We start from the raw sequence: 27,633 nt of genomic DNA on the forward strand, positions 1-27,633 counted from the left end.
TTCTGGAGAGTATCATATGGAAGTGTTCTATGTACTATATTGAGGTAAACTTCTCTTATTATTTTACAAGCATTTACTTTTTGCAGCCAACAGTTTCACCTGCTGAAAGGAAAAATGCTATGGTCTTACTCATGATAGAAAGTCTTCTGCTTGGTGAACAAATTCCACCATTTAAGATTTATTAATTATTATTTTGTTTTTATTTTATTTGAAAAATTGCACATAAACAGAACTGGTAGCTTCACTGTTTGCAAAAACACTCAGAATAAAATTTGCCACAATGTTTCGCTACAATCAGTTCATATATCATCATATATTCATTATCATCATGACCATCAGCAGACCATCCTGTGCAATGTTCATTGTTTGTTTGTATACTCATTTTCATTGGTCTTTAATAATTATCAAATGAATGTGGTGTTTTGGTTCGGACTTCCAACTCTGTCAGCAACACGAGTTAGGGTTGCTATTCTATACATTTATTTGTTGTGAAAATTAATTCTTATTAATCATTATGTTAATTAAATCTTTTCTGCTTTCTAAAGTAATGGAGAGTATCACCTCTGATCCATATTGTTTGTGTTTGCCCTGGAAGTAAAGAAACCCACAAAACAATATGCTTGATGGCTTATGGTAAAAGCTTTTTTCAGGTGTTTATTATGCTTATTATATTCATTACTCTTGCTTTTATCATTATGCACAATATAGCATTTTATTAAGTAAACAGACATGTATGTATTGTATTAATGATATCTGAACACAGCTTTGTTTTGGAATTTCCATTTTTGTCTGCTCAGGGGTACAATCAGCTGACAAAACCAGTACAGGAATGTGTATCATTTAAACAACAAAAAAACTTTGAAAACTGTCTTGCATCCTATCTCAAGTTCTTCCTGGATAAACTGATACCTGAATTACATGCTTGAATTATCCAGACTTGATATTTTGAATAAAATATATGTTTCTTCTATAAAATGACTTTTTTTTTCATTGATTTCAAGGTAGTTGAAGGGTTTAAGGTGTTCTGATAATCACAGAGAACCTTCCCACAGCCAACAAAGCATAGTAAAGTGCTGTGTTGAAAATAAAATTTAAAAAAAAGTATAAAAAATTATCTTGACACAATATCCTCTGCATTATTTTGTTTCTGTCCATTTTATTTTTTTAAATGGAATATTACCAGAGCAGTTTTGTAAGTAATCACCTTGGTAAATTCATAATACAAACTTTCTCATTTCCAGATTTTGGTCAATGGCTTAAAGGATAAAAGAATAAAATAATGTTATTAATAAAAATAAGTTGAACACATAATAAAATTATATTTGAACAGAGAATAGAACAAATGTCAGAAAACATCAAAGAAGGTGATGAAATAGAATTGGGAGAATTTAAAAAATATTCTCATTACAATAGCAAATGAACATTTGGGAACTAAAGGCAAATGGAAAAGAATCAGGAACTGGGATAATGATATTAAAATCATTATAACGGAAAGAAAGAAGCCTATAAAAATGATTAAGCAGAAATTGAATATAAAAGAAAAAGTGCAATAGCTAGAATGGCATGTAGAAAGAAAAATAGAGAAATGTGGGACCATTTTATATCAAAATGGAAAGGGATATATCAGCAAAAAGGCCTAATTTCTATAAAATTATAAAAAATATGAATAAGGACATTAAAGAAAATACCGATCTCCAAATAATTAAAAAAGCAACCTGGTTAGATTATTTCCAAAATGTATGGACAGAAATTGATACTAATTTGTATAATATATCACCAAATGAAAATACAGGTAGGGAAGATATATCTTTACAAGAATTTAAAGATGCTTTAAATAACAGTAAATCTGGAAAGTCTCCAGGTGAAGACAATATTAACATGGAATTAATAAAATATGCTGGTAATAATTTCCATAGATGTTTGTTAAGATTCTATAATTTAGTTTGGAACCAAGGAACAAGTCCAAACTGGAAAAATGACCTTGTCATCCCTATATCAAAAAGGAGACAAACCTTGTTGTGAGAATTACAGAGGAATAAGCCTTCTGAATGTTAGATGTAAATTATATGCACGATTATTGTCAGCAAACTTATGTAAATATATTGATCCTGCTTTATGTGAAGAACAAAATGGATTTAGAAAGGGAAGATCCTGTATTGACCCAGCTTTTACATTAAAAATTTTAATAGAGAAAAACAGAGAATATAATATTGAAACACATTTTGTATTTATTGATTTCAGGAAAACTTCTGATATGATTTCTAGAGGAAGATTATGAGAAATTTTAAAACAATTAAATATATCTAATCAATTATTAAATGCTATAATGGATGTCTATCATAATAACAGAATTGCAGTAAAGTAACTATGGTATAACTGAATGGAATCAATCAATCGAGGAATTTGTCAAGGATGCTGAATGTCACCATCTTTGTTTAATATTTATATAAATGCAATAGTCAAAGAATGGAAGAATACTATCAATTGTGATTTTAAAATTGATCGAGTAACTAAATTAAATACTTTATTATTTGCGGACGACCAAATAATAATATCTCAGAATGAGAACGAACTTCAAAAATCAATTTTTACCTTAAGCAATATTGCTAAAACATTTGGAACAGAAATATCAAATGAAAAGACTAAAGTTATGGCATTTAAAGGTAATTATCCAATCAGAAGTAAAATAGTAATAGAAAATACCACCCTGGAACAAGTAAATTCATTTAAGTATCTTGGATGTTATCTTTCTTATGTTGAAGAAAAAGATATAGAATTAAAACTCTCCAGTTTTCTAAAAGTTACAGGTTTAATTGACAATATCCTAAAACCGAATAAAGTTCAAAAGCATACAAGGATAAAAGGTGATAGCAAGACCCACTTTACTCTATGGAAGTGAAGCTTAAACAATTAAAGGATTGAAAGTGCTGAAATGAAATTTATTCACAGTTCTCAGTGGCTATAGGTTATTGGACAAGAAGAAAAGTTCTGATATTCGTAAAGAATTAGGTATTGATCGAATAATAGATAGAATCTACAACTACAGAGGTAAATGGATTAATCATTTGGAATGGGTGCATCCAGTGAGATTACCAAAGATTATGAAATATTGGCCAGTTGGAAGAAGAAGAGATCCAGCGTCCAAAGAAAAGATGGACTAAGACCGGAACAGGCCATCTAGCCTAAATCCTTGAAAGGAGGAGGATCATGATGATAAAATTATAAAAAGTAGACAGCCATGCTGCTCATGCATTCTCCCTTTATATAACTAAAAACTTTAATTTTGCTAAAAGATTTTTGATATGAAACTGTAATATGACCTGAATTAATATCACCAGAGCCGTGCCAGCCCGGTAGTGCAAGTGGTGTACTGCACCAGGGTGGCAATGACTAAGGGGTGGCAGAGACCAAGAGGCAGTAAAGACCAATTGTAAACACTAAAAGAGACAGCAAAGACTAAGGAGACTAAAAGTTCAATGTATCAAAGAATGTGTTTTGTGGTATTTTATATTAACACATAATGAATTTTACAGTTAAAACTTTTTTTTTTTTTTTTCCCAATATTTCTCAGATGTCTGATGGAAGGAAACGACTCTCTGGTTATGAATATAGAAAAAGGAAAAAATTAATAGCAACAAAATAAAAAAAAAAAAAACAGTGTATACTGTGTATGCACGAAAGATGTTTTATTTTATGTGAAAACATCCTTGGCTTGGACGCTTTCATACTAAACACCTTGACTTAAAGGTGTTTAGTATGAAAAGAATCCAAACACATTTAACATTTTAAAGCATTTATTTTTTTGACAGTTTCATGAATTTGAGGTTGCAATAAGTGTTCAATAGGTAATTTATGTACAATGGCTTTGAGATAGCTAAAATATGATACATACACTTGAGATTGTAAAGAGTGTAAATGTCTTTGAAACACAGCATCAATTATGGTTCCATGATTAGTAGTTGATACAGATCTAGAAGTATTTAACATTAGTCCAAATTTATTTTCTAAGATATCAGTCAAAGGTTTGGATTGAGTATCTGCAAAATTAACATTGAAATCTCCACTAAGCATCATTGGTATTCAATTGCATTTCTTGTAATAAAATTGTTGTAGCAATGCAGCTCCTTCAATCGTGTAAGGAAGTAAAATGAAATGGATAAATTCAATGATGTGTTCGATCTTTTGGTTAGGTGAAATGTAAATGACTACTGACAATATCGTTTGATCATCAGGAAGAAGGTACTCGATAAATCACTTCCATATGAGAAGTAATAACATGAGTATGATTTTCTCTCTTATGATAAGCTGATACACCACCAGCTTGTTTGATCTTCTCGTTTAAATTGAACGACACAATCGAAGTAAGGTATGCTTACTTTTATCGTCACTGTGAGCACGTAAACTTTGACAATTTAATGTTAGAATGGAAAGACCTTGTAGTTTACTGATGAACTCGTATAAAGTATCTTGTATGGTAACTAGAGGATTACTCGACAACCTGGTCATTTCAGCTTGAAGTGCAAGAATGGATGTACCATGTGTCAGTCCATGATAAAATTTCTTTTCTCCATTTGCAGCAATAATGTAAAGATCATTGATATCAGTTACTTCAGATAATTCAACATAAGCTAGTTGTTGTTCATGATATTTGTCGTATTCATAAACTACGGAATCGAAAGTACCTCCCTGAGATTTATGGATGGTAATAGCACAAGCTATTGGATATTGGATCATTCTGTTGTTATTGGATATTGGATCGTTCTGTGTTATTCAACGAAACACTTGTACTTCTTGCAATCGATACGTCTTCTAAATCGGTTTCTCTAGCCATAGCAAACTGATGAGTCTTCGTTCTAGCAAGTTGACCCACAGCAGATGATCCTGGAAATCCTTCAAAGCCTGTATGGCTCTGAAGCAGCTTCTTGATGAGATGTCTATATAGAAGGTTGATGTTGATCAAAATCTTGAGAAGCAGATTAAACTCTGCATTTTTTTCTTTCTCTATGTTTTTGAACCCCCGCTTTTTTTTGTTGACATGGGAAGCTTCCTCTGTGGCTTTGAAGCTTTTATTCTTGCATAGGCTGAGGGAGCTGAAATTGATTGTTTCTTTATGTATGATGCAATCGAAGCTCTTTGTTGCAGTATATTCTGTCTAGCCGGTTCGGGAATCAATTGAAAATCCTCACATAATTAATTTTAACTCAAATCTTCTGGATCAAAATCTTAGGAAGCAGATTTTATTAAACTCTGCATTTTTTTTTCTTTCTCTATGTTTTTTGAACTCGTTCTTTTGTTGACATGGGAAGCTTCTTCAGTGGCTTTGAAGCTTTTATTATTGCATACTTCTCTCGATTTCCCTCAGCTGGAGTTTTAGCCATCTTCTAAATACTTTTATAGGTATTTTTAAAATTCAGTAGTTAGCAAAATCCATTTGTAGACTAGTATGACGTCATAACCAAAAACTACTGCAAGAAGTTATTGTTTGTCGAAGTGATTGTTTTATTGTTGCATTCTTGAATGAAAGCTGTTTAATTTTTAAGCAATGAGATGGTCTTGTGTGAAAGAATATTCTTTAATAAAATCTGCATTTTTTTATGTTCTCCATATTTTTGAACTCATTCCCTTTCGACACGAGAGGCTTCTTCGGTGTCTTTGAAGCTTTTATTCTTGCATAATATTACTACCCACTGCTTACTCTACCAAATAAATGTTAGTGACTGAGTTAGTGGTCTTTAGGAAGAGACATCATTTCCGTATCGTAGTATGAACTTACTCTACTGAATCAACTTACCCTACTGAATCAACAACTACTACAAACAACAAAAAACAACTACTTGCCCTACTGAGTTAGCATCATTAGTGCCATTCAGGAAGTGACGTAATTTGCATAATTTAAAATCTAAACGGTCAGCTTTCTTCGTTACCAATCAATGTTACATCTCTGTTACAATTTCGTTACTAATAAATTGCATAATTTCCGCTACTGGAAAATTTTATTACCAATCGATTTTATTCTAGTGCCGCCATTGATGTTTTCACATCAAAAAGTAACAAGTTCGATTACCAGGTTTCTGGACATCCATCCACAGCCAGGTCCATTGACTTCGATTTCCTCTAGTTTTACTACTATTGATGAAGAAACTGAAACACGTGAATTATCACCTGTCCAGGATGTTGACATTCCAATTCAGATGAAATTATATATTATTTTGGAAATGTATACTTTTTTATATTTCCAAAAAAAAAAAAAAAAAAAAAAAAATTATATAAAAAAAGACCGTTGGGGGCAGGGGGGGCCGGCAATAAGAAGTTTGCACCAGGGTGGCTATATAGCCTGCCATGACCCTGAATATCACCATCCATTTTTAAAAGCTTCTACACAAACATTCACTGCAGAAACTCTGTTTCTAGCTTACTAATGTTGAGATTAAACTTCAAATTATTATCCTGATAAATGTCAGTTGCACAGGTGTGTGTGGTGCCTCCGTAGTCAGGTGGGAAGGAGCAGCAGTGTGTAGCACACGCTTCTTTTAGACCGGGGTTCGAGCCCATCACCACCAAATACAGAGGATGCGGAAAGGTCAGGGAATGACCGCCGCATATCCCGGAGCAATATGGCCTTAGTTGCTAATGCTCCTAAAAACCAAAATAACAACAACAGCACAGGTGTGTCAAGTGAGGAGCATGCATAACTTATGTTATTCTGAAGATGTTAACTTCAAAATATAATAGTATTTCTTAAGAAAACTTTTGTAAATAGTAAGGCTCCTTGTCATTAGTAAATGCCTCCACCAGGCAAATATTACATGGTATTAAGTAGTTCGTGTGTTCTTTATGTAAAATAATCACTTGCTTATAATAAAAATAATCACTTGTACATCTTTTCCCATTACTGTACATAATTTGACAAAAGGTGAACCAGATATCAGTGTTCACAGGTGATCAGCTTTTTGTTATAATGGGAAAAGCTGATCACTTATTTCTTGCTTTAAGATGACACAATGTCCAATTATGGACAAGGAATAGGAGCATCACTGACAGATATTGGTGGGAGTATGTTCAGTATGGTTGAAATATTAGAAAGTATAGTTGCTGTGAATACTGGTATATGTGGGAAACTTTCACTATTTTAAAACAAGAGATTCAGAAATTAAAATGGAAGTTTACTTGAACAGCTGAAATAACAAGCAACATAATGCACATTTTCCTTGCTTCTTAGAATGAACTATTCTTCTATGAATCTGGTATTTCCTGATATGTAATAAATTAGCTTTCATGCAGTTAACATTTTTGTTCCTAAAAATTCATTCTGGAAGCTGAGTTTTGATGCACTAAAATTACTTTTTTTTTTTTTAACTCTGCTCTTGGCCTATTATGTTTCGTCAAGGTTAATCAAGATGCTGTAATCCTTATTTAATGTATTTTGTTCAAGGCTGTAAATAGTCACATATTGTGATGTTTATGATAAATGTGATGTATACATTATTCCATATAAATAAATAAACTTCCATATCAACAGTTTAATGCTTGTCTTCATAGTTAGAAGTAATGGCAAATAAACTTCTTGATAAATCAAAATACTTTATGGAAAAATATTTTAAAAACATTTAATTACTAATTTCAGTACTATGTATATGGACTCCAGCCCATAGATTATTTTACACATTTAAGTTGATTTAATTATATAAGAGTATTGTTGATTCATAAATTGATTAAACCTAATGGAAAGCAGATGAACTTGTTATAACTGAATTAATCTGCATGATGTGATCCCCATTTACTGTTATTGGTTATTATATGTGACATACATATTTCTTCCTTTGCCAAACCTGATATCTGAAAAATAAATATTGCATCTGTTTTTCTTTTTCTGCCCTAGCAATACACTACCAGAATATTGAACATATATTAAATATATTTTACATTTGTTAATTTCATAAACTGTATATTAGGTTCGAGATGAAGTATATGAAGCAGGCTTCCTGTGTGATGTTGATTTTGATCAGGGAACAACTATGAATAAAAAGATTCGGAATGCTCAGCTGTCTCAATACAATTTTATATTTGGTAAGTCGTGTTATTAGCAGCAAATTTCTTTTTTACTTTTAAACTAAAGAATTTTTATTGAAAACTTTGTATATAGTAAAAATTTCTGGTAACTCATACTAAGGTCAAATTAGTAAACTATTTTTATCATTCAAAAATATATTTTTCAGTATCATTAAGATTTAGATATTATTTAACCAGAACAAGTTCTGATTAAATTAGTGCTTCACACCTAATTAGTTCTCCACAAGCTAGGCTTGTGGAGAACTAATTAGGTCGTGAAGTAATGTATTTCTTCACCTTCCATCCTTAATTCTTTTCCTCCATTCCTCCCTATCCTGGGCTTCCTCTCTCTCTCTCTCTCTCTTAAATCCTCTGCCACCTTGTCCTTCCATCTCAGCTTAGGTCTCCCCCTCTTCCTCTTCCCTCCAACTTTTCACACCTCTTCCCCACATACTCCTCACTTCTTCGTTCCCCATGTCCAAGCCACTTCAACCTAGATTCCTGCATTTTTTTACTCAGAGGCCCCACCTTAACCATACCTCTGATGTAGTCATTTCTTATCCTGTCCTTCCTTGTCACACCACACATCTATCTTAGCATCCTCATCTCCGCCACTTCCATCCTTTTCTCCTGGGCCCTTGTAATTGCCCATGTCTCAGCACCGTACATCAATGCGGGTCTAACCACAGTTTTATATACTCTTCCCTTCATTTTACAATTTACTTTCTTATCACACAGCACCCCACTCATCTTTCTCCAGTTCGACCATCCACATTGCACTCTATGCTGTATTTCTGCACTCAGTTCTCCATCCCTCTTGACGTTCGATCCCAGATACTTAAATTTCAAAACTGATGGTAGCTTTTCCTCCTGCAGTTTTATAGAACTCTCATCTTCTCCATTTAATACCATATATTCTGTCTTTGTTCTACTTATCCTCATGGCGCCTCTGTAGCCAGGTGGGCAGGAGCAGCAGTGCATAGCACACGCTTCGTGATTGGACTGGGGTTTGAGCCCATGACCACCAAATACTGAGGATACGGAAAGGTCAGGGAATGACCACTGCATATCCCCGGAGCAATATGGCCTTAGTTGCTAATGCTCCTAAAAACCAAATAATAACAACAACAACTTATCCTCATGCCTCTCTCTTCCAACACTTTCTTCCATTCCTCCAATTTCTTCTCTTCTCACAGTACGATATCATCTGCGAACAGCATACTCCATGGTGCTCTACTCTTTACCAACACATCCATTACCAGATCAAACAGATATGGTCTGAGAGCTGATCCCTGGTGCAGTCCAACTTCTACAGAGAACCCCTCAGTCATACCTACACTACTCTTAACCTGAGTCACCGCTCCCTTGTACATCTCCTTCACAAGCCTTATGTACTTTTCTGATGCACCCTTTTCCCTCATGCATCTCCATACCTCTTGTCTGGGCACTCTATCATATGCTTTTTCCAGGTCTATGAACACCATGGCAAGTCTACTTGCATCTCCCTATATCTTTCCATCACCTGCCTTAAAGCAAAGACCGCATCTATTGTTCCTCTTCCCGGCATGAAACCAAACTGTTCCTCTCCTATTTCCGTCTCCTGCCTTATCCTTCCTTCCAAGATTCTTTCCCAGATCTTCATCGAATGAGACATTAACTTTATCCCCTGTAGTTCCCACATTCCTGCACATCCCCCTTTCCCTTTCCTTTATAGAATGGCACAAGTATACTTTCCCTCCACTCATCAGGTATGCTCTCCTGCTGCCACAGTTTTTCCATAAAGTCCCATAGGGTATCGATCCCTTCTTCTCCCAGACTTCTCCATACCTCTACTGGTATCTGATCACCACCTACTGCTTTCACCCTCTTCATTTTTCTGAGTGCACTTTCCACTTCTTTCCTGCTTATGCTTTCCACTACTCTTTCATTCGTCTCTCCATCCTCGCATAATGCTCTTGGGTTTTCCTCATTTAATAATTTCTTAAAATAGTCTCTCCACCTTTCCTTTACATTCTCCTTGTCCTGTATAACCACTCCCCTCTCATCTTTTATCTGATTTATTGATGAGAAGTCCTTTGATGCCTTGACTCTCGCTTTGGCTATTCTCATCAATTGCCTATCTCCATCTTTCCTTTCCGGTTCCCCATAGGCCTCGTCCACTGCCCTTGCCTTTGCTATTGCCACAACCCTTTTTGCTTCCTTATTTGCTAATTTATATGCTTCTTTATCTTCCTGGCTACCTGTTAAATCCCATCTTTTCTTCTTCTCCTTCTTTTGTTTTATCACCGATTGCACTTCCTCATTCCACCACCCAGCCTCCTTTCCCTCCAGCACTCCCTTTCCTGATGTTTTTTCCAACAACTCTTCTCCAACTTTCCTTATGATACAACAATTTAACTTCCACCACTCTTGCACGTCTTCCAGTAACTTTATTCCTTTTAGCACCTTTTCCCTAAACTCCTTCCTCAAACCCTCCCCTTTCAATCTCCACCATTTTATCCTTTTCTCCCCCTATCTTGAATATTTCCTACTTTTGTCCACTGCAACCTCTCAATCGACCACGAGTAATCTATGTTGTGCAGACACACTTTCTCCGTTTATCACCTTGCTGTTCCTCATTTCATTTAGATGCCTCCTACGGCACATGATATAGTCAATCTGGCTTGTCCTTTCCCCACTCTTGTATGTTATCAACTGGCTTTCTTTCTTTTCAAAGTAGGTGTTAACTATCGCCAGGTCGAATGCCACTGTATGTTCTACTATCCTCTCCCCTTCTCTATTTCTTTCCCCAATACTCCACCTTCCATACACTCTTCCTTCTTCTCTCTTGCTTCTTCCTAAATGTCCATTTAAATCGCCCCCAACAATCAACCTCTCCTTCTTAGGTATTGCCATGACCACTTGATCCATTTCCATCCAAAAACTGTCCTTTTCTTCTTCCCCACATCCTACTTGTGTGGCATATGCACATACTATTGTTGTCAAGTGTCCACCCACTTCCAGTTTCATGCTCATAATCCTATCGCTCCTTCTGTTAACCTCACACACTCCATCTTTTAACTCCTTATCAACTACAATACCTATTCCATTTCTTCCTCTCTCATCCGCTCCCCTAAAGAACAACTTGTACCCTTCACCGAGCTCTTTTGCTTTATTTCCCTTCCACCTTGTCTCTTGTAGGCATAGGATCTTCACTCTTCTTCTTTGCATCAAATCCACAATCTCTCTTCTTCTTCTTCTCTAGCTGGACTAACTTCTTTAACCGAACCCATCCTTTGTTCGGTAGCCCTGACCCTTTTCTCACAGTTTCCGGGTGACGTGACTGTGCGTCGCTTATGGGGTATGCCCTAGCCATTCCACATCTATTTTCCGTCATTCTATCATTTTCTTTTGTTTTGGCATAGTTTTTTTTTTCTTTACAGCCGGGTGCCCTTCCTGACACCAATCCTCACTATTTTATCCGGGCTTGGGACTGGCACCTATTGAAGCTGGCTTGTCCCCCTCGGTGGCTGGCTTCATTTCTTCCTCTCTCATCCGCACCCCTAAAGAGCAACTTGTACCCTTCACTGAGCTCTTTTGCTTTATTTCCCTTCCACCTTTAACTTCACATTTAACTGTATACTTATCTCTAGGTCTCTTTCCTTATCAGCTGCTTTGATTTGGTACTATCCATGTGGTGTGTTATTTAGGGAATACTGCTACCCCCATTATTTTATCCTATCTGCCTAGTTTGTCTTATCTTTTTGAAATAGCATACCAACTATTATTAATGCAATTAACTAATATATGCCTACCTTTGTATAATCAGTGAACTCAGACACCAAACTTGAAATACCTACATCAATGTCATTCATAAATATTAAAAACAGTGAGGGAGGGTCCCAACATCAAACCCTGTGATACACCACTCAAAACATAGTCCATGAAGCACAATGGTAGCCATTTAGAACTACTCCCTGTCTCTTACCACTTAACTATCCTTTTATTCATAATAGTAACTTGCCCCTAATGCCACATCATTCCAATTTATACAACAGTTGTTCATGTGGAGTAGTATTAGAAACTTTACTGAAACCTGAATACATGATGTTAAAATTATTTTTTGTATCCATTTTCTTTGTGAAAACATTATAGTAGCTAATTGGATTGGACAGGCATGATCTCCCCTTAACAAATCCAGGCCATGTGATTGCTTTACTCCATACCTATCAAGGTGATCTTGCGTTACTTTAACTGTTGATTTCATTATTTTCCCTAGCATGAAGTCATACTTCCAAGTCTGTAATTACCCATTTTGCCCTTTGATCTCCCCCACCCTTGTGAATAGGAGAGGTATTTGCATGTCTGTAGGAACTTCTTTAAACCTGAGGTTGTTCTCCCATAAAAAAAGTTTCTCTATATGGAGTTTATTTTTAGTGGAACAGGTGATTTATATTTCATAAATGAGAGGTTTTCTGTATAGTTAACTATTGTTAAATGAAATTTCCCAGATTGTTACATTTCATTATACTGAGTTCTTTGTTTTAAGAGTTTATATAAGGAAAGGTTTTATTGTACAGTTAGTCCTCGTATAGCACGATAGTTGTGTTCCTAGAAACCCTCGTGCAATATAAACAACAGGGCCTATGGGAAAAATAGGGTTAGGTAAGAACCACCCAAGATTGAACACACATTTGTAACCAAAACATTACCAAACACAATAAATTATCGTAATAAAATACTTACATATTTTATTACGACTATTACGTAATAAAATTCTTTGTGTCTTGATCTAATGGATTTTAATTACACTTTGAGTTGTTCCTGCTATGAAAGTTATTTTTATGCATCTTTCTAATTCTCGGCATTGCCTCATTTAGGCCTGTGGCACGTGCAATATCACATGGTCTTTCAATTCGCTTAAAGCATTTCACAATTTCATATTTTTTCTGTATCGACAGAGGCGGATTGGTCATAAGCCTTACCGGGGAAACCTCGGTGGGCCAGAGACCAGTGTGATTTTGGCCATAAACCATAGTATGAGGCCACTACAAATTTTCCCGGATAAATATTTTTGATCCAGTCCGCCTCTGTTTATCGATATTGCTTTTATTTTTCTCTCTGAATCTGCAGTGTCTTCACCAGGATGCTTCCTTTTCACACCTTTTAAGTATTTTACTCATTTTTAGGGAATAAAGCACAATTACAAAATGAGGAGGCACGCTTGATACACATAAACAAAGCTGCGTGCGTGTAGCAACTGAATAAACAACACCGTAAAGGCAGAGATACACTATTTACACCTCACATTTTACTAAAGCACATTTCTGGGGGTTACTACTATAAAATAATAAAAACAATTTCCAGTTGCGTTCCTGCTAGTGGAATCTGTTATAAACTTGGTAGTAAACTCGATCTAATTGCATTTGCGATAATACCGATAGCTGGAATTGTGTGGGTTTTTACCTTATTATGGTGAAATGTGTTTCCCCTTCACTGATATAAAAAAAACAAATACATTTTCAGAATCTTCTCTTCGTTCCTATCGTGTTGTGTTCAGTTGGGGTGATTCCGCGTTCGATTGCCATTTCTTGTAAACACAAAGGTGAATCATGCATAAGCGAATTCGGTTCGTGTTATATACAATATCGTTCCCCTATTTATAAATCGGGTATAATCGAATTCGTGTAGTGTAAACACGTTTTATACGAGAACTGACTGTATTTGCATAATTAATTTTATTTATTGACTAAGCTCACCAGATATCATCCCTTCTCCCATGGGATTTTTTTTAAAAAAATGTTGACAGCTTGGCATACCACAAGGTAAGGCTTAAATTTCTGCCTTGTAATATTCACTCGATATCTTTTAAATTTGGTATTAATTGTTTTTGAAACATTTTATACCAAATTTAAAAGATATGAGTATTCAACATTATTCAAAGCTATTCAAGCATGTGCTTTATAAATGTTAAGAGTTACTATAATTGCACATTTATATACTTCTACATATAAAGAGTTCTCATTTTACTTTGTCAGAGGTATGCCAGAATACTGTGGAGGCCGGTTATAAAGGTAAAAATAAATTTAAAGTTTAATATTTAACAGTTAATTTATTTATTCAGTAAATGCTCTTCCACTGATGTGCTTTATTATTTATCTCTTATTCATATCATATTGCTTCATTCAATTTTCCAATCAAAAGAATCAAGGAATAGTTGAGGGGATGCCTACATCTGGATTAGATCACATACATCCAAAGTAATAATAATGCACAACACACGCTCAACTCTCTTTTGAAATTCTTGTACTACTGGTCCGACTGTTATGCTTGTGTTTATGATATCCTGATTTACAATGTCAGTTATTTGTAAAAATGCACCATTTACTTCATTTCATATTTAAAAATTACCTCATTAAATTTTGGTTAATGTCATAAACTCAATTCCTGATAGAGACTTTTGAATGACATATGATTTATTTTCATAGATAACCTGAGGTGAGTATTGTAAACAAACATATATTCACAAACAGTTTTGATAAAGTATAATATATTGAAGAATGCCAGCAGTACTTATAATACCAAAACCATTCAAAAAAGAGGACTGTGATGGTTGTACTGTGACTGTCAAAAAAAAAAATTTAGCAAATGCTTGGAAATTAATGGTAGTAATTTTAAGCAACTTTTACATTAAATAAGCAATAGTTTAATTCACTTTAGGATGTTTAATGTTTTCAGCATTTATTTTAACTTAATATCATTCAGCAAAGCACAGCTTAAGAAATAAATTCTTGAATAAAATTATCAAATTTTAAGCTTATTCAGCAGAATATGTTCAATTTTCAAGTTTATTTTGATTAATGCTTTGTAAACCTCCAAGTTCTTTCAGGCTTATTAGTCTAAACTTAGAGGAAATGTGTTTTTACACACACAGAAAGAATTATATAGTAACTCATTCATTTATTAGAAAAACCATTTATCTTGAAGTGATAATAGTTGTGATTATGATTCAATTCTTTTTTTATATTGGTTTCTATTCTTTTAATTTTTCACGTATTCATAATGAATACCAAATATTTTACTGTATAAAAAGAAAGAGCTAAAGATATAAAGTAGAATGGGATATTTTACTCATGCATAAGATAAACGTTTTGTTAGGGAAACAGGAGCTAAAACTATTCAAAATGTCACAAGCTTTTTGGAAAATGATTCACACATAAATCAATTATATATATATATATATATATATATATATATATATATATATATAGGCAGCTACTTGTTTACCAACAATCACAAGATAACAGTGAAAAACATAAATCTATCAGTACAAAAATTAGTCATGTTTCTATTTTTAATTTTATAAAGTTATTTTTTCTTTTTCTGCTTTAAATCTAAATTGAACTAATATTTTATAGTAAAATTTTTAAAAAAATGCACTATACTATAATGTTTTGACAATATCTTAAGGATAAAGAACATTCTGTTGTGTAAACAATCTATTTTGATTCACTAAAAAATCTTTACATCACTTTATTTTATCATTTTATTTTTGTTGCAGTTGTTGGAGAGCGTGAAAAGACTTCAGGCACTGTAAATGTTCGTACAAGAGACAACAAAGTGCATGGAGAGTTTGCTGTTTCTGATGTAATTAGCAAATTCCAGAGACTCCAGAAGGAATATACTAGAAACTCAGAAGAAGCATTTTAATTTTCTTCTCAGTTCTCTGTTATTGCTGTTCTGTAAATCAAGAACTTATTTTATTATGCCTATCTCTCTCTCTCTGTAAAAATCATGAATCCACTTTTTTTTTTTAAATGATTAGATTTCATTTTAAAAGGAAAGAAGGCACTTATAACTATGTGTATATTAGGAAAACTCAGCAAGACTTCAGTTTCACCGTCTTTTATATATATTTAATTTAAGAAAGAAAAATAAAATTCAAAGGAAAGCCATTGGTATATGTATTATTTTGTGATTAGTTTTAAAACTTATTCTGTCTGATAGGATAAGGAAGATTAATGCTTGCTTTTTAGGGGGAGGGTTATATTTTGTTAACTTACATAAACAAATTCTCTGAAATTCAGTGACTATAAAATAATATTTTTTATAATGAAGTTTTAAATTTCACTCAGAAAAAAAATTTGTACAGTATACCTGGAATAATGTAATCTTAAATTTTTTTTTAAGATATCATGCTTTCTACACCAAAATATTAGACATGGTACAAAGGAAGTATTATTAAATCAGGTAATCTTACAGTGTGGTCTATCTTGATATCAAGATGAACAAAATTCATGATATTACTGATTTCTAAAAATGACTTGCTATTATTGCATAAGCAGCTTGGCCTATAGTAGAAAGAACTATGAAAACTGGATTGTCCAAAATTACAATGACCAAAAATTAATAAGAAGTGTTCAGAAGATGAAGCATATGGCTTCTGGATAGAGTAACAATAGCAGGAGCGGGGAAGAAAAGATTAGAGAATCGCAGGACTTTACATAAGACTGTGGAGTCAAATCAGTGATCTGATGATCATTTGTGAGATAGTTTCAGCCTAGCCTAAGATCAGTCAGTATGTACTGAAACATCCAGAAACCACTTGGTTCAGCCAAAAATCAGAAATAAGCTCCACTGGTGTTCTCTACAGCCCCATCATGCTGGGGCTGTAGAGAATTGGAAACAGATATTGTGGTCAGATTAATCCTGGCCCTTGCAAGTAACACAGTGCATATAAGCACTGTCCTCCCCCACACCTTGGAAAGACCCAAGTTCTAATTTCATTAGTGATGTGAGGAATTTTAATGGGCCTTTTCACAATGTGACTGAATTAGCCATTCTCAGATCTCTTGAAAACTCAGGTTTTTTGTTCAGTAAACAAGCAAATTGACCACTAAACACATGCAATATGGTCTAAATCATTGATGCTCCTAAAACTCTACTAGAACAACAATGTGATGAATCCTGATTTACGCTATACATATAGCAGGGCTAGAATGTGGGTGGCATTTGCATGAGTTAGTGGATCTATTCATGGTTGTTCTTGTTCTGCAAGCTATGGGATGCAGAATAATTGTTGGGGAAATTGTTTCGTGGCTTAATTATTCCTCCTGCTAGATCTATTTACAAGTAGTTTGAGGATCATAATATATAATTTAGCCTACATTTTTTGCTCTGCATTGTCTAGATCTGAATGTCATTGAAAGTCAGTGGAGTGCATTAGACCATGCAGTCTTCTACCCTAATCACTGTTGGTACCAGAGTAATTATTGATTTAGTAATGGCTTAAAATTATACCAGATACCTTTTGACTGTTAGCTGAATTTATGTTGTGCTGTAATTTGTAGAGGTCCTACAAGATAAAAATTTATGGTCAGTTTTGTTGATTTAATGTCTGATTTTTAGGCATGTTTGCATATTTATATGCAGTGCCTATTGTCTTCATCAAATATGTCCATCTGTCCATCCATATGTAACAACTCAATTCCTGGTGGATGGATTTTCATGAAATTTTATATTTAGTTCTTTTAGAAAGATTAGCCATCCCAAATTTCATTAAAATTGGACAGAAAAATCCATCAATTATTTCTTTTTCCATACAGTTTATGTAGAAAAAGGATATGCATAGATTAAACATGATTTTAATGCAATATTGTTAGCTTTAGAGAGAGAGAGAGAGAGAGAGAAGAGACTAAAAAGTATATTAAATATAAGTAATAAATATTATATAGTTATAATTAAACTGAACAGCTAAGTTTAGTGAACATAAAACTAGAGCTTTATTAAGTGTTCTCTAAAGTTAATACTCTTAATAAACTTTAATCTTAGTAATTAATCAATATGATAACTATATTTACATTTTACTTCTATTAATCACAGAAAAAAAAAATTCAATTTATTTAAGAGAAAAAAAAATCAAACACACCTGAAATGTAATGCACTGTGTTCATTACCTAACTCATCTAATTTTTCAGTCTTTGCTACCTTCTGTTTAGCACATGCATGCATAGCATATATAAACAACCATACAGATAGCATCTTTAAGTCCTTGTGCATTTTTAACCCATCTAAGTGGGCCTAAACCCTAACACTGTTCTTATCAGAAAATACAAACATTGATACTGAGGATGACACCTTGTAGGGTCGGACCCTGTTCTAGATTCTTGATAATCCACTCAACGACTGAAAAATCTATTGGGAAAATGTCGCCCATTTTTCATGCTAGGGGATCTCTTAATTGAAACTAAAAATAGTAGACTATGAGCAGCTGCTCTGAACAAAAATAAGAGGAATACCAATCATTGTGACACTGCACAGAGCACTAAATTCATCAAGACGTGTTATCTCAGAGGGACCTCCTTAACGGCGTCTCCGTAGCCAGGTGGGCAGGAGCAGCAGTGCGTAGCACACGCTTCTTGATTAGACCGGGATTTGAGCCCTTGACCACCAAATATGGAGGATGCGGAAGGTCAAGAAATGACCACCGCATATCCCTGGAGCAATATGGCCTTAGTTGCTAATGTTCCTAAAAACCAAATAACAACCTCCTTGATTTTTCTGAGGAGAAAATCTGCTCTGAACAAAGTTTCAGAGTTTTGTTATCAAAAAGAATATTCATGCATAAGGAAGGGATTTTAGTCTCAAACAGGAACTTCATCTTTACATTTAATTCTCCAGTATTTTCTTACTCAATAACAGCCAGGTATCTACATCGCACCCATATGGCCACACATCCCAAATCCTTTGTAATGTTTTAAATGCCAATATTATGGACACTTTCACATGGCCTGTTATGGAGCACTTGCCTGTGCTCAGTGTAGTGCCAAAGACCATGAGAGAAAGGTGTGTTTAGCCACAAAATCCACTTCTGTCAGTTGTTGAGGTGAGAATCTTCCATTTACTCTAGGGCAGTGATTCTCAACTTTTTTTTGTTTGCGTACCACCAAAGGACCACATTCTTATTTTTGTACCCCCATATATGTATGTCTACTATATTTTATTACAAGTAAACCTCTATACTTGAATTCTAAGTGCTTACAGTGATTTAACATTTTTGTATTTATATAGTAAAACAGATGATAAGACCCCTTTTTATGCACATGTTTTGTATTGCGTGACAAATTGTCAAAATACAAACATTTATTCTCATTATAAATAACAAATATTAAAAACTCGATATTATTGTTGAGCTCTTTTTGTTGAAGCCAGCAGTTAATTTTTTTTTAACCACTAAATTAATAATTAAAAAGAATTTAATTATAAAGCATCAGTATATACTTAAAAATATTATTTCACATTTCTTAATAGCAATAAATAAATAGAGATAAATTAGTTTTTTTTATTAGATAATCTAATCATGTATTTCGTTAATTATCTCCATAAAGTCTTAAAAAATCATTTTTTTATAAATTTTTCGAAAATATATATCTCAGTCAGAATGTAAATTTTTAATCAAATTTAATTAATCCAAAAACTGAATGTGCATATAATCAGATTTTGCTGTACTTGACACTTCAGTGCAACACTTCGGATGAATCATCACTTAAATCACAATAGTGTATATAAAACAATATAAAACGCGCTTAATTAAAAAAATGGATAAATCATCAATTCTGATGAATCATCACTTAGTGTAATTACTACAAATACATTTCAATTGTTCCAAAATATTTTTGTTTCTTGTTAATCTGTTAATCTCTCGTGTACCCCCTGGGGAGTCTCATGTATCCCCAGGGGTATGCATATCCATGTTTGAATAATGTTGCTTTAGGGTATACCAATGTGGAAACTAGAAAAGGGAATATGATACAAAGCAGAGCTGAATATTCTATATTAGGAGAAGAAAGTGTAATATTACTTATTGGTAATGTCAGTAAGTAACAATAAGCCCATATATGTTCAGAAGGCTGCAGGGAAGCAATCCGTTTAAATGCAAACCGGATGACCATCCACCAAAACAGTCTTTTACTTCCATTGCATACTACTTATTGAGTTCTCAAGTACAAAATACCGAGTCAGCTGACTTGCCATTATTAGTAACTCCTTCTGCTTCACTTCTGACAAAACTAAATGATACAGAAAGGCAAAAACATGACTCACACCCTACAATACATGAAAAATGATGTAGAGGTGAAGGAAGCAACCAAAGATGCTCCTGGAGCAAAGGAGCACGTGAATGCTGGACAGTGTTCATACTTCCCCAAAAAAGGATAAATGCAAGATTGAGAAGCCCAAACCCTCACCCCCTCAAAAGCCCACTGATGGATCCAGCAAATCTAAATAATGGCCATGTTCAAATTCTTACAGCAGAATTGCTGTGGATGCTGTTGAAATCGAAAAATAATAACCAACAAAACTATAAATTCTGGACTTCATAAAAACCAACTATTGGCCCTCAGACTCTTTGGCTCCTCATGATGGTTTTTGTCACCACTTCTCTAAAGAACATTTACTGCTGAATGATTTTTCCTCCCGAAAGTAATTCCAATAATCACAGTTTCAATAAAAAATATTTTTCTTGAATGCTCTTCATTTCTGTGATTTTCTACTCTACCTACTATTTTGGGAGGTGAGCTGTGATGGAAATAAAGATATGTGGTATAGTCAATGCCAGTATAAGAGGCAGTGTAGCCCTGGGTCCCAGCTGTAATGGATAGAGCAAAGTTTATATTACAATTTACTTAATGTATTCAGGCAAATATTTATATTACAAAAAATAACCAAGAATAAATTGAAAGTTAAAAAAAAAAAATACTGAAGTAAATAAAACAGTTTGCAGTAACACCTTCTCCTATGGTAAATCTCAAAATTAAAATAATTCCAAATAATCTATGGTCACAAAATTGTATTGAGCCTCTGCAAGTGTTGAAATGAATCCTGAGTCTAGCACGGATTGGCAATATTTTTTGTCTCTTGTAACAGTTTTATCAATTTCTATTTGAGTTCTTCGCTTGCAACTTAAAAAATTACTTAAAATATTTTTCGTGGTTTATTACATTTAATCAGTTTCAAAACTTTTATGGTGAAAGTTTTGTAATTGATTACTTGTGAAATTTTAAATGTTAAATGCAAAATTAAATCTACATCTGAGTTTTCAATTGCAAACATGCCAATTCAAAAATATTGAATACATTTTATGATGTTTTTAAAGAAAAATGAAACAAAGTAAATTACTTTAAATGATATTTTATGGGGAAAGAGGTTTTCATTTAATCAACAAATTGTTAATGACTCAAATAAGTTGAGACTAACAGCTTGGGTAAATTCAAAGGTCAGCTGGATAGTTACCTAGTGAAGAGAGGAAACAAGTATAATTTGACCACTTAGAAAAGAAAATAACTCTGGGGCAAGACTTGCATAAAAGGAATTGCCCAGTTAGGTATGTTATGAATAAGCAGTGTGAGATTGTTTACTTTTTTTGGATTCTGTATGTAACTAAATGCATCTTCTACCACTGCTAATGGAATACTGATAGAATTACAGTATGGAATCTCCTAATGTGGGGGTAGTGCAAGTTATTTTCTAAATGGACAAAAGTATAGTTTTCTTTTTTATTTATTTATTTTTTTGTATACAGGTATTTCCCATAGTGCTGAAGTTGCTACATTTTAAGTAACTCATTCCAAGCTTCTAACCAAGAGTTATTAAATCCCAAGGAAATTATGCAGTTAAATCCAAAATACTTCATCACCATTGTTCCCACTAAAACACATTTTTGTTCATTAGTCCACCTGAATCATGAGTGGAACTGAATATCTGTTCCATCAGCCTTTTAACTCCCAAGTAGCAGTCATAGCTGGAAGAATCTGCACAAGTCTCAGGGAAATAGACTGTTTTGGTGCTGCATCACAAATAAGCATAAATCCATTAGTAACATACAATTGCACAATTAAGATAGAATTCCCTATTCAAAATTTGAAGCCTTTCCCCTTCATTCAATTCAGTAACAGTCAATTCAGCTAGTGATTGAAGGTGTGTTGGCTTGGTATGAAGCCTAGATTCCAGTTCATTCCAAAGATGTTTAATGGCAGTAAGATTGGAGCACCGAAGCTCTTGAAGTCGATGTCTTCAAGCCACTAGAGGCTGTATGGTATGATGCAGTTTCATGCTGAAACTGAAAGAGAGCCCTCATACTGCTGCCAGTATAGGAACAGCAGTAATGAATAATTGTATTCTTTATTCCAGAAAAGATAATCAGTGGTCCAACACCAAATCAAGCAAAACAACTCTGGATGGTGTTGGCCTCCACAAAAGTTCAGCTGGGACACTGGTAAATAACGTTCTGCCGAAATTCCCGACTGAAACATGGCCATCAGATTGGAAAATCACATACTGTGATTAGGCACACCATAAAAAAGCTTTCAGTGTTCCAGGGACCGTGTGTAGTGTATCAAAATATCAGTACTGTGCCTAGCGTGTGATGATGGGCTTGTTGCTACAGCTCTTCCTTAAAGTCTGAAGCTGTGCAACTCCTTGTATACTATTTGTACTGATATCAGTCCCTGTAGCCTCACTGAACTGAAATATGACCAGTGTATGTTTGGATTGATTCAATGAGGATGTATGGGATCTATATACCATTCTTCTGAGTGTTCTTCCACAACAGTAGATGGAAGTTTGCTCCAACTCAATCACTCTGGCTGAAAGCAAATTTTTTCTCATCTATCCTACAGCTAGGGCTTTTTTTTTTTTTTTTTTTTTTTTTCTGCCACAGTGCATTCTGAAAGTTAAAATAAAAATAAAAAATCATATATTTAAAACAAAAAAAATATATTTATTATTACTAATGCCATTGCCACATGTGCATCAGCAGAGAGTTAACCTAGATGCACAGTTTGACTTCTTAATCTTTATAAAAAATATCTGTTAAATTAGTTTAGTTTTTTAATTAGTTTAGCCCAATTTACTGTACTCTGCTAATTTGAAATATCAAATTAGCATTTATGACAAATTATTTAAAAGCATTACTGGAAAAATGAGAACATGTACTGTTTATTGTATTAAGTGGCAAAATGAGAACACTTAACTGTTGATTGTCAGGTGGTACCAGTGGTTCCTCAACACCATGTCTGTATACTCTGTCACAATACAAACACAATTTCTGTGAAGGCCAGAAATAGTGAGAGTTTTAGTGTTATATGTTGTTCTGCATATAATAGAATAGTATAGTGTTGCATTGTGTTGATCTGTTCTTTTGGCCATTTAGCTGCAGGACCCCACATTACTTGCCCACTGTCCCAAGGAGGAAGCAGGGCAGATGTAGTAGAGAATAGAGAGGTCTCTGGTGAGGGGGATATTATTGAAGTATCAGGTGAAGGAGGGGTGACTATTAAACATACCACTATAACAAAGAAGTGGGAGTGCAGGGCGAGCAGCAAAAGTAACAAGCAGCTGAAATAATTGGCCAGTTAAAATAACTTTTTCTTTAGATCTCAGAAAAAAATCATTCAAAACTAACTGTTTGAGTGCGATATTAAGTGTGACGTAAAAAAAACCCAAATTTGAAAGTTTGGTGCCATGATTTTCTAAATATTTCTCTGAGGGAATATCCCCCCCCCCCCCAACACTTTCCTAGGGAACTTCCTCACTGTTTTGGAAGTTTATATTTTCCAAAAAAAAAAAAAAAAAGCCTACCTACAGTCATCCTTTTTCAATTTTGTCCCCTTATGTGCATTGTCGGAGAAAGGATGCCATCAGTATTTAGTTTACTTGATCCATTTAAAGCCTTAAATGCTTTAATCAGGTCTCCTTGCAGGTTCCTATTTTCCAAGCACAACAATTTACAGAACAAGTTTCTGACAGTGAGAGTGCCCTTTGTGTCAACCAATGTTTCTCTTCTCTACACTCATTCCAACATTGGTGCATAATGGCCTTTAGCTACCATTACACAGTAAAACAACATTGTCCCAACAAATCCACATCCTTAAAATGAGATTTTCAGATATGTAGAAGGAGGCAGCCTATCACCTTATGCAACAGGATGCTGCAGAAGTTGCCAAAAATCATTGTAAGAATCCCATGTACTTCACTAGCAGCCTGATTTCATGGTCAGAGAATTTCATATCAGACTATGATTACCTTTTCTCTCTCGTTATCCAACTTGAATGTGGTACCATCTAACTAGTATATTATCATAGGATTACTACTGCACACATTCATTTGTACCATTCATTTATCAATGTTAAACCTCAAATGCCAATTCTCATCCTATCTCTCCTATTTTTCTCAGTCTCTGTTGCAGTACAGAGGATGCCTGCCTTAACTACCCAGCCTACCTCTGTATTATCTGCAAACTTAGTAAGCTTGATATGCCTTCAATATCGTTAATAAAAATTAAAAACCGTAAGGGGCCCAGCACTGAACACCGAGAGACTCCACTAGCATTAGTCCAAGAAGAGCAGTGTCCATATATGACCACCCTCTATCCAATGTTGCTCAGCCCTCCCCTTATTCATAGCAGTAACTTACCCTCAGTGCCACACATTTCCAATTTGTTCAGCAGTCTTCCCTGCAGAATAGTCAAAAGTTTTAGTGTAATCTAAGTATATGATGTTTTTTGCTAAACATTTAAGGTCCACTCATGAATTCAATACCACTATGTTATGGCAACTCTGGTTCACAGGCATGAGGAACATGGATGGTAAGGCTTTAAAGGCGCCTCCAAAGCCAGGTGGGAAGGAGCAGCAGTGCGTAGCACACGCTTCTTGATTAGACCGGGGTTCGAGCCCGTCACCACCAAATACGGAGGATGCGGAAAGGTCAAGGGAATGACCACCTCATATTCCCGGAGCAATATGGCCTTAGTTGCTAATGCTCCTAAAAACCAAGCAACAAACAACATTCAGAAAAAAAGTGACAAGTGTGGATCTGATTATGGATCCATTTCCATGCAAAACAAAATTGCTAGACGTTGATACATAACGTTAAATTTTTCATTGATCAGAATCAGCATGAATTCTGCCATCAAAAAGTCTAATTGGTGATGACTGTTAACAGTCATTTTTAGGGCATTTGATAAAACACTTCACGAATAACTAACTGAAAAAAGAAAGATGTGGTATCTGACACTGTATAGTGCAACGTCCCCACAGTATCATCAAAAAAAAAAAAAGAAAAAGTGAAATAAAATCCTTTTATTCCACTAAGTGCAGTACCTCAAGGATCACTTTTTGAGGTACTCCACTTTGTGAAATAAAAGAATTCACTGTGAATTCTCCTTGTGCCCTCTGCTTTTAATCACATAAATGATCCATCTTCTTTTATCTACACCTCAGATGTTCAAGTTGCTGTCTATGCAGTGCCTTCAAAATTTAACTGTCAGGGATATAACAAACTGTTTGGTCTACTGTCAAGAAATTTCCACCGTGGTTTTCACATAATGACCTATCAGCTGACTGAAGGATTCTCAAACTTTGTGATAACACAACCCCCTAAAATGCTAAATGAATTTGTGCGACTCCCATCCCATCCTCCATGAGTAAAACTAATGGTTATATTGAGGTTAAAACTCTGCAATAAATAAATATCTCAGTAACTGATAGTTAATATTTTATTGGTAATAAAAAATATCAAATTTGGAATCCTGTAGTAAGATATATAAATACAGTTAACTAACAAACAGACATCAAATAAAACTTCACTTACCTTGAACTTTTTTTACCACTACTACTCACTAATAAAAATAGAAACAAAACATAATAGCAAAATAGTATGAGCGGGGAAAAAAGGTGCGTCTTGTGATTTGGTTAGTGAAGCGAGTGTTTATAACAAGAGATTTAACCCTCATTTTACTAGGAACGAAGATATTTTTTATGCATTACACATTCAACTGTATCTGGCTGTGTGCTCCTCGTGGATTCCCCCAGTTAGAGAAACACTGAGTTAACCCATCGAAATATCAAGTAACTTCATCCTCATCCAACAGCTTCACAACCAGTATTTCAAGAATATACTCATGATGGTCATAGAAAGATGTGATGACTAAGTCAATGGTCGCATCTTTATATAGGGGTAGTGTTTCTGAAGCAATGCAAAATTGACATCCATATGCTAAAAATTACTACTATGGCATTCATCAAAATAAACGCCACTAAATTTAAATGCTGTAGACATACTATTATTTTGCATAAACCTATAGTACTGCCAATTCTTGTATTTAGCTGATTTGTCTGCTGACCTCATCCAATAGGTTCACTCAACAAAATCAAAGGAGTCCAGAAACGTTTTGACCACTATCTCACGTTCTGTAATTTTGTCATTTAATGTACACTGCCCTACCATTAATATGAGGACAACCGTCTTGACAATGCTAGAACAATTACATGATCAGTATGATCATTCCCTGTTCTACCACCACATATCAGATACAACCATAAATATGCTCATAGGCATTTGAGGAGACAGCAGTACGAATATGAATGTAAGATGCCCCGATCAACGGAGTTAAGACTTCCAGCATGACATGAAAATAGGGTGCCACGTAAGCAATCGATTTGTACGTGACATTTCAAAGGCATTAAAGATTCCTAGGTCGACGATTGGTGATGTGATTTGCAAATGGAAACGAGCTGGTGCAGAAATCGTCACAAAATGACCTTGAAAACCTCCAATGGAAAGGTGTACTTTGGAGTGGCAAGCCATAGTACATGGTCTACTAGTCTGACCATCGTGCCTCGATATGGCAGATTCCAAAGAAAGCTTCCTGCTGGACTGTATCGTCCTTACAGTGAAGTTCAGCGGAGGCGGCATGATGGTCTCGGGCTGTTTTTGATGGTTTAGCCTGCCCTCATTGGTTGTTTTTGACAAAACCATGAATGCTGAGGTCTATCTAGACGTTCTGAACAAAAGTGCATTGCCTCCGTTGTGGCAGCACGTTAGGGACGATCCATAACTATCAGCAAGATAATGCTCCAGGTCATACCACTTGCAGTATAACGGACTGCTTTGCGGACAAATGCGTCAAAAAGTTTGCTGGCCAAGCCTAGAGCTCTGACCTCAATCCTATAGAGAACCTCTTGGATGAATTGGATTGTCTGGTGCATGCGAGGAGATACACTGTACTGCCAAAAAAACAGTTGAACTGGTTGCCACATTGAAGGTCCAATGGCAAAAAAAATATCGGAGCACATTTATAAAAAAAAAAAAAAAATGTGTGCGCGATTACGTTCATGTAACACTTGTATAAACACCGAATTATCGCTGATATACTCTTTCTTGGATGAGTAACTCACCCAAGAAAAGGTGCATCAGCAATAACCTCTAGAACCTGTGAATTAATTGAAAATCCTTAGCAAAATCAATTTTTATGTTTCTAGGGAGCCAGACACCCCACACTGTTTCGCCTCGACTCTGCGAACATGAATATTACGAATTTTAATCCACTTAACGGGATCAGAAAATGAGTCTTTATTATTGAGTTTTTGACAACCCAATCCGTGATGAAGTCCATCCAAATATGTTACCTTTCTTCCATTATGAAGTAAATCACTCATTAGTCTAAGTAATTTTTCTTTTTTTATCCTTTACTGGTGAGTAATTTGAAGAATTCTTATAGTATGCAGATAATTATGCTGTTTGAAACTTCTTTTAATATATTACTGTTAA

The 27,633-nt window shown here is 34.6% G+C and overlaps 1 protein-coding gene across 2 annotated transcripts in view; it reads left to right on the forward strand.

The window, feature by feature from the left end:
* Nucleotides 1-15,827, forward strand: part of ThrRS (threonine--tRNA ligase) — a 236,872-nt gene extending 221,045 nt beyond the window's left edge. For both annotated transcript variants that reach the window (XM_090368570.1, XM_090368569.1), the window contains exons 18-19: nt 7,953-8,067; nt 15,590-15,827. In XM_090368570.1, the coding sequence (XP_090224696.1) occupies nt 7,953-8,067; nt 15,590-15,738 (264 nt within the window). In that variant the 3' untranslated portion in view covers nt 15,739-15,827. The remainder of the gene's footprint in view (nt 1-7,952; nt 8,068-15,589) is intronic.
* The last annotated feature ends 11,806 nt before the right edge of the window (nt 15,828-27,633 follow it).

This window comes from Mastigoproctus giganteus, chromosome 2 (assembly GCF_048544385.1).
Source record: "Mastigoproctus giganteus isolate SK-2022 chromosome 2, ASM4854438v1, whole genome shotgun sequence".
Taxonomy (NCBI): Eukaryota; Metazoa; Arthropoda; class Arachnida; order Uropygi; family Thelyphonidae; genus Mastigoproctus; species Mastigoproctus giganteus.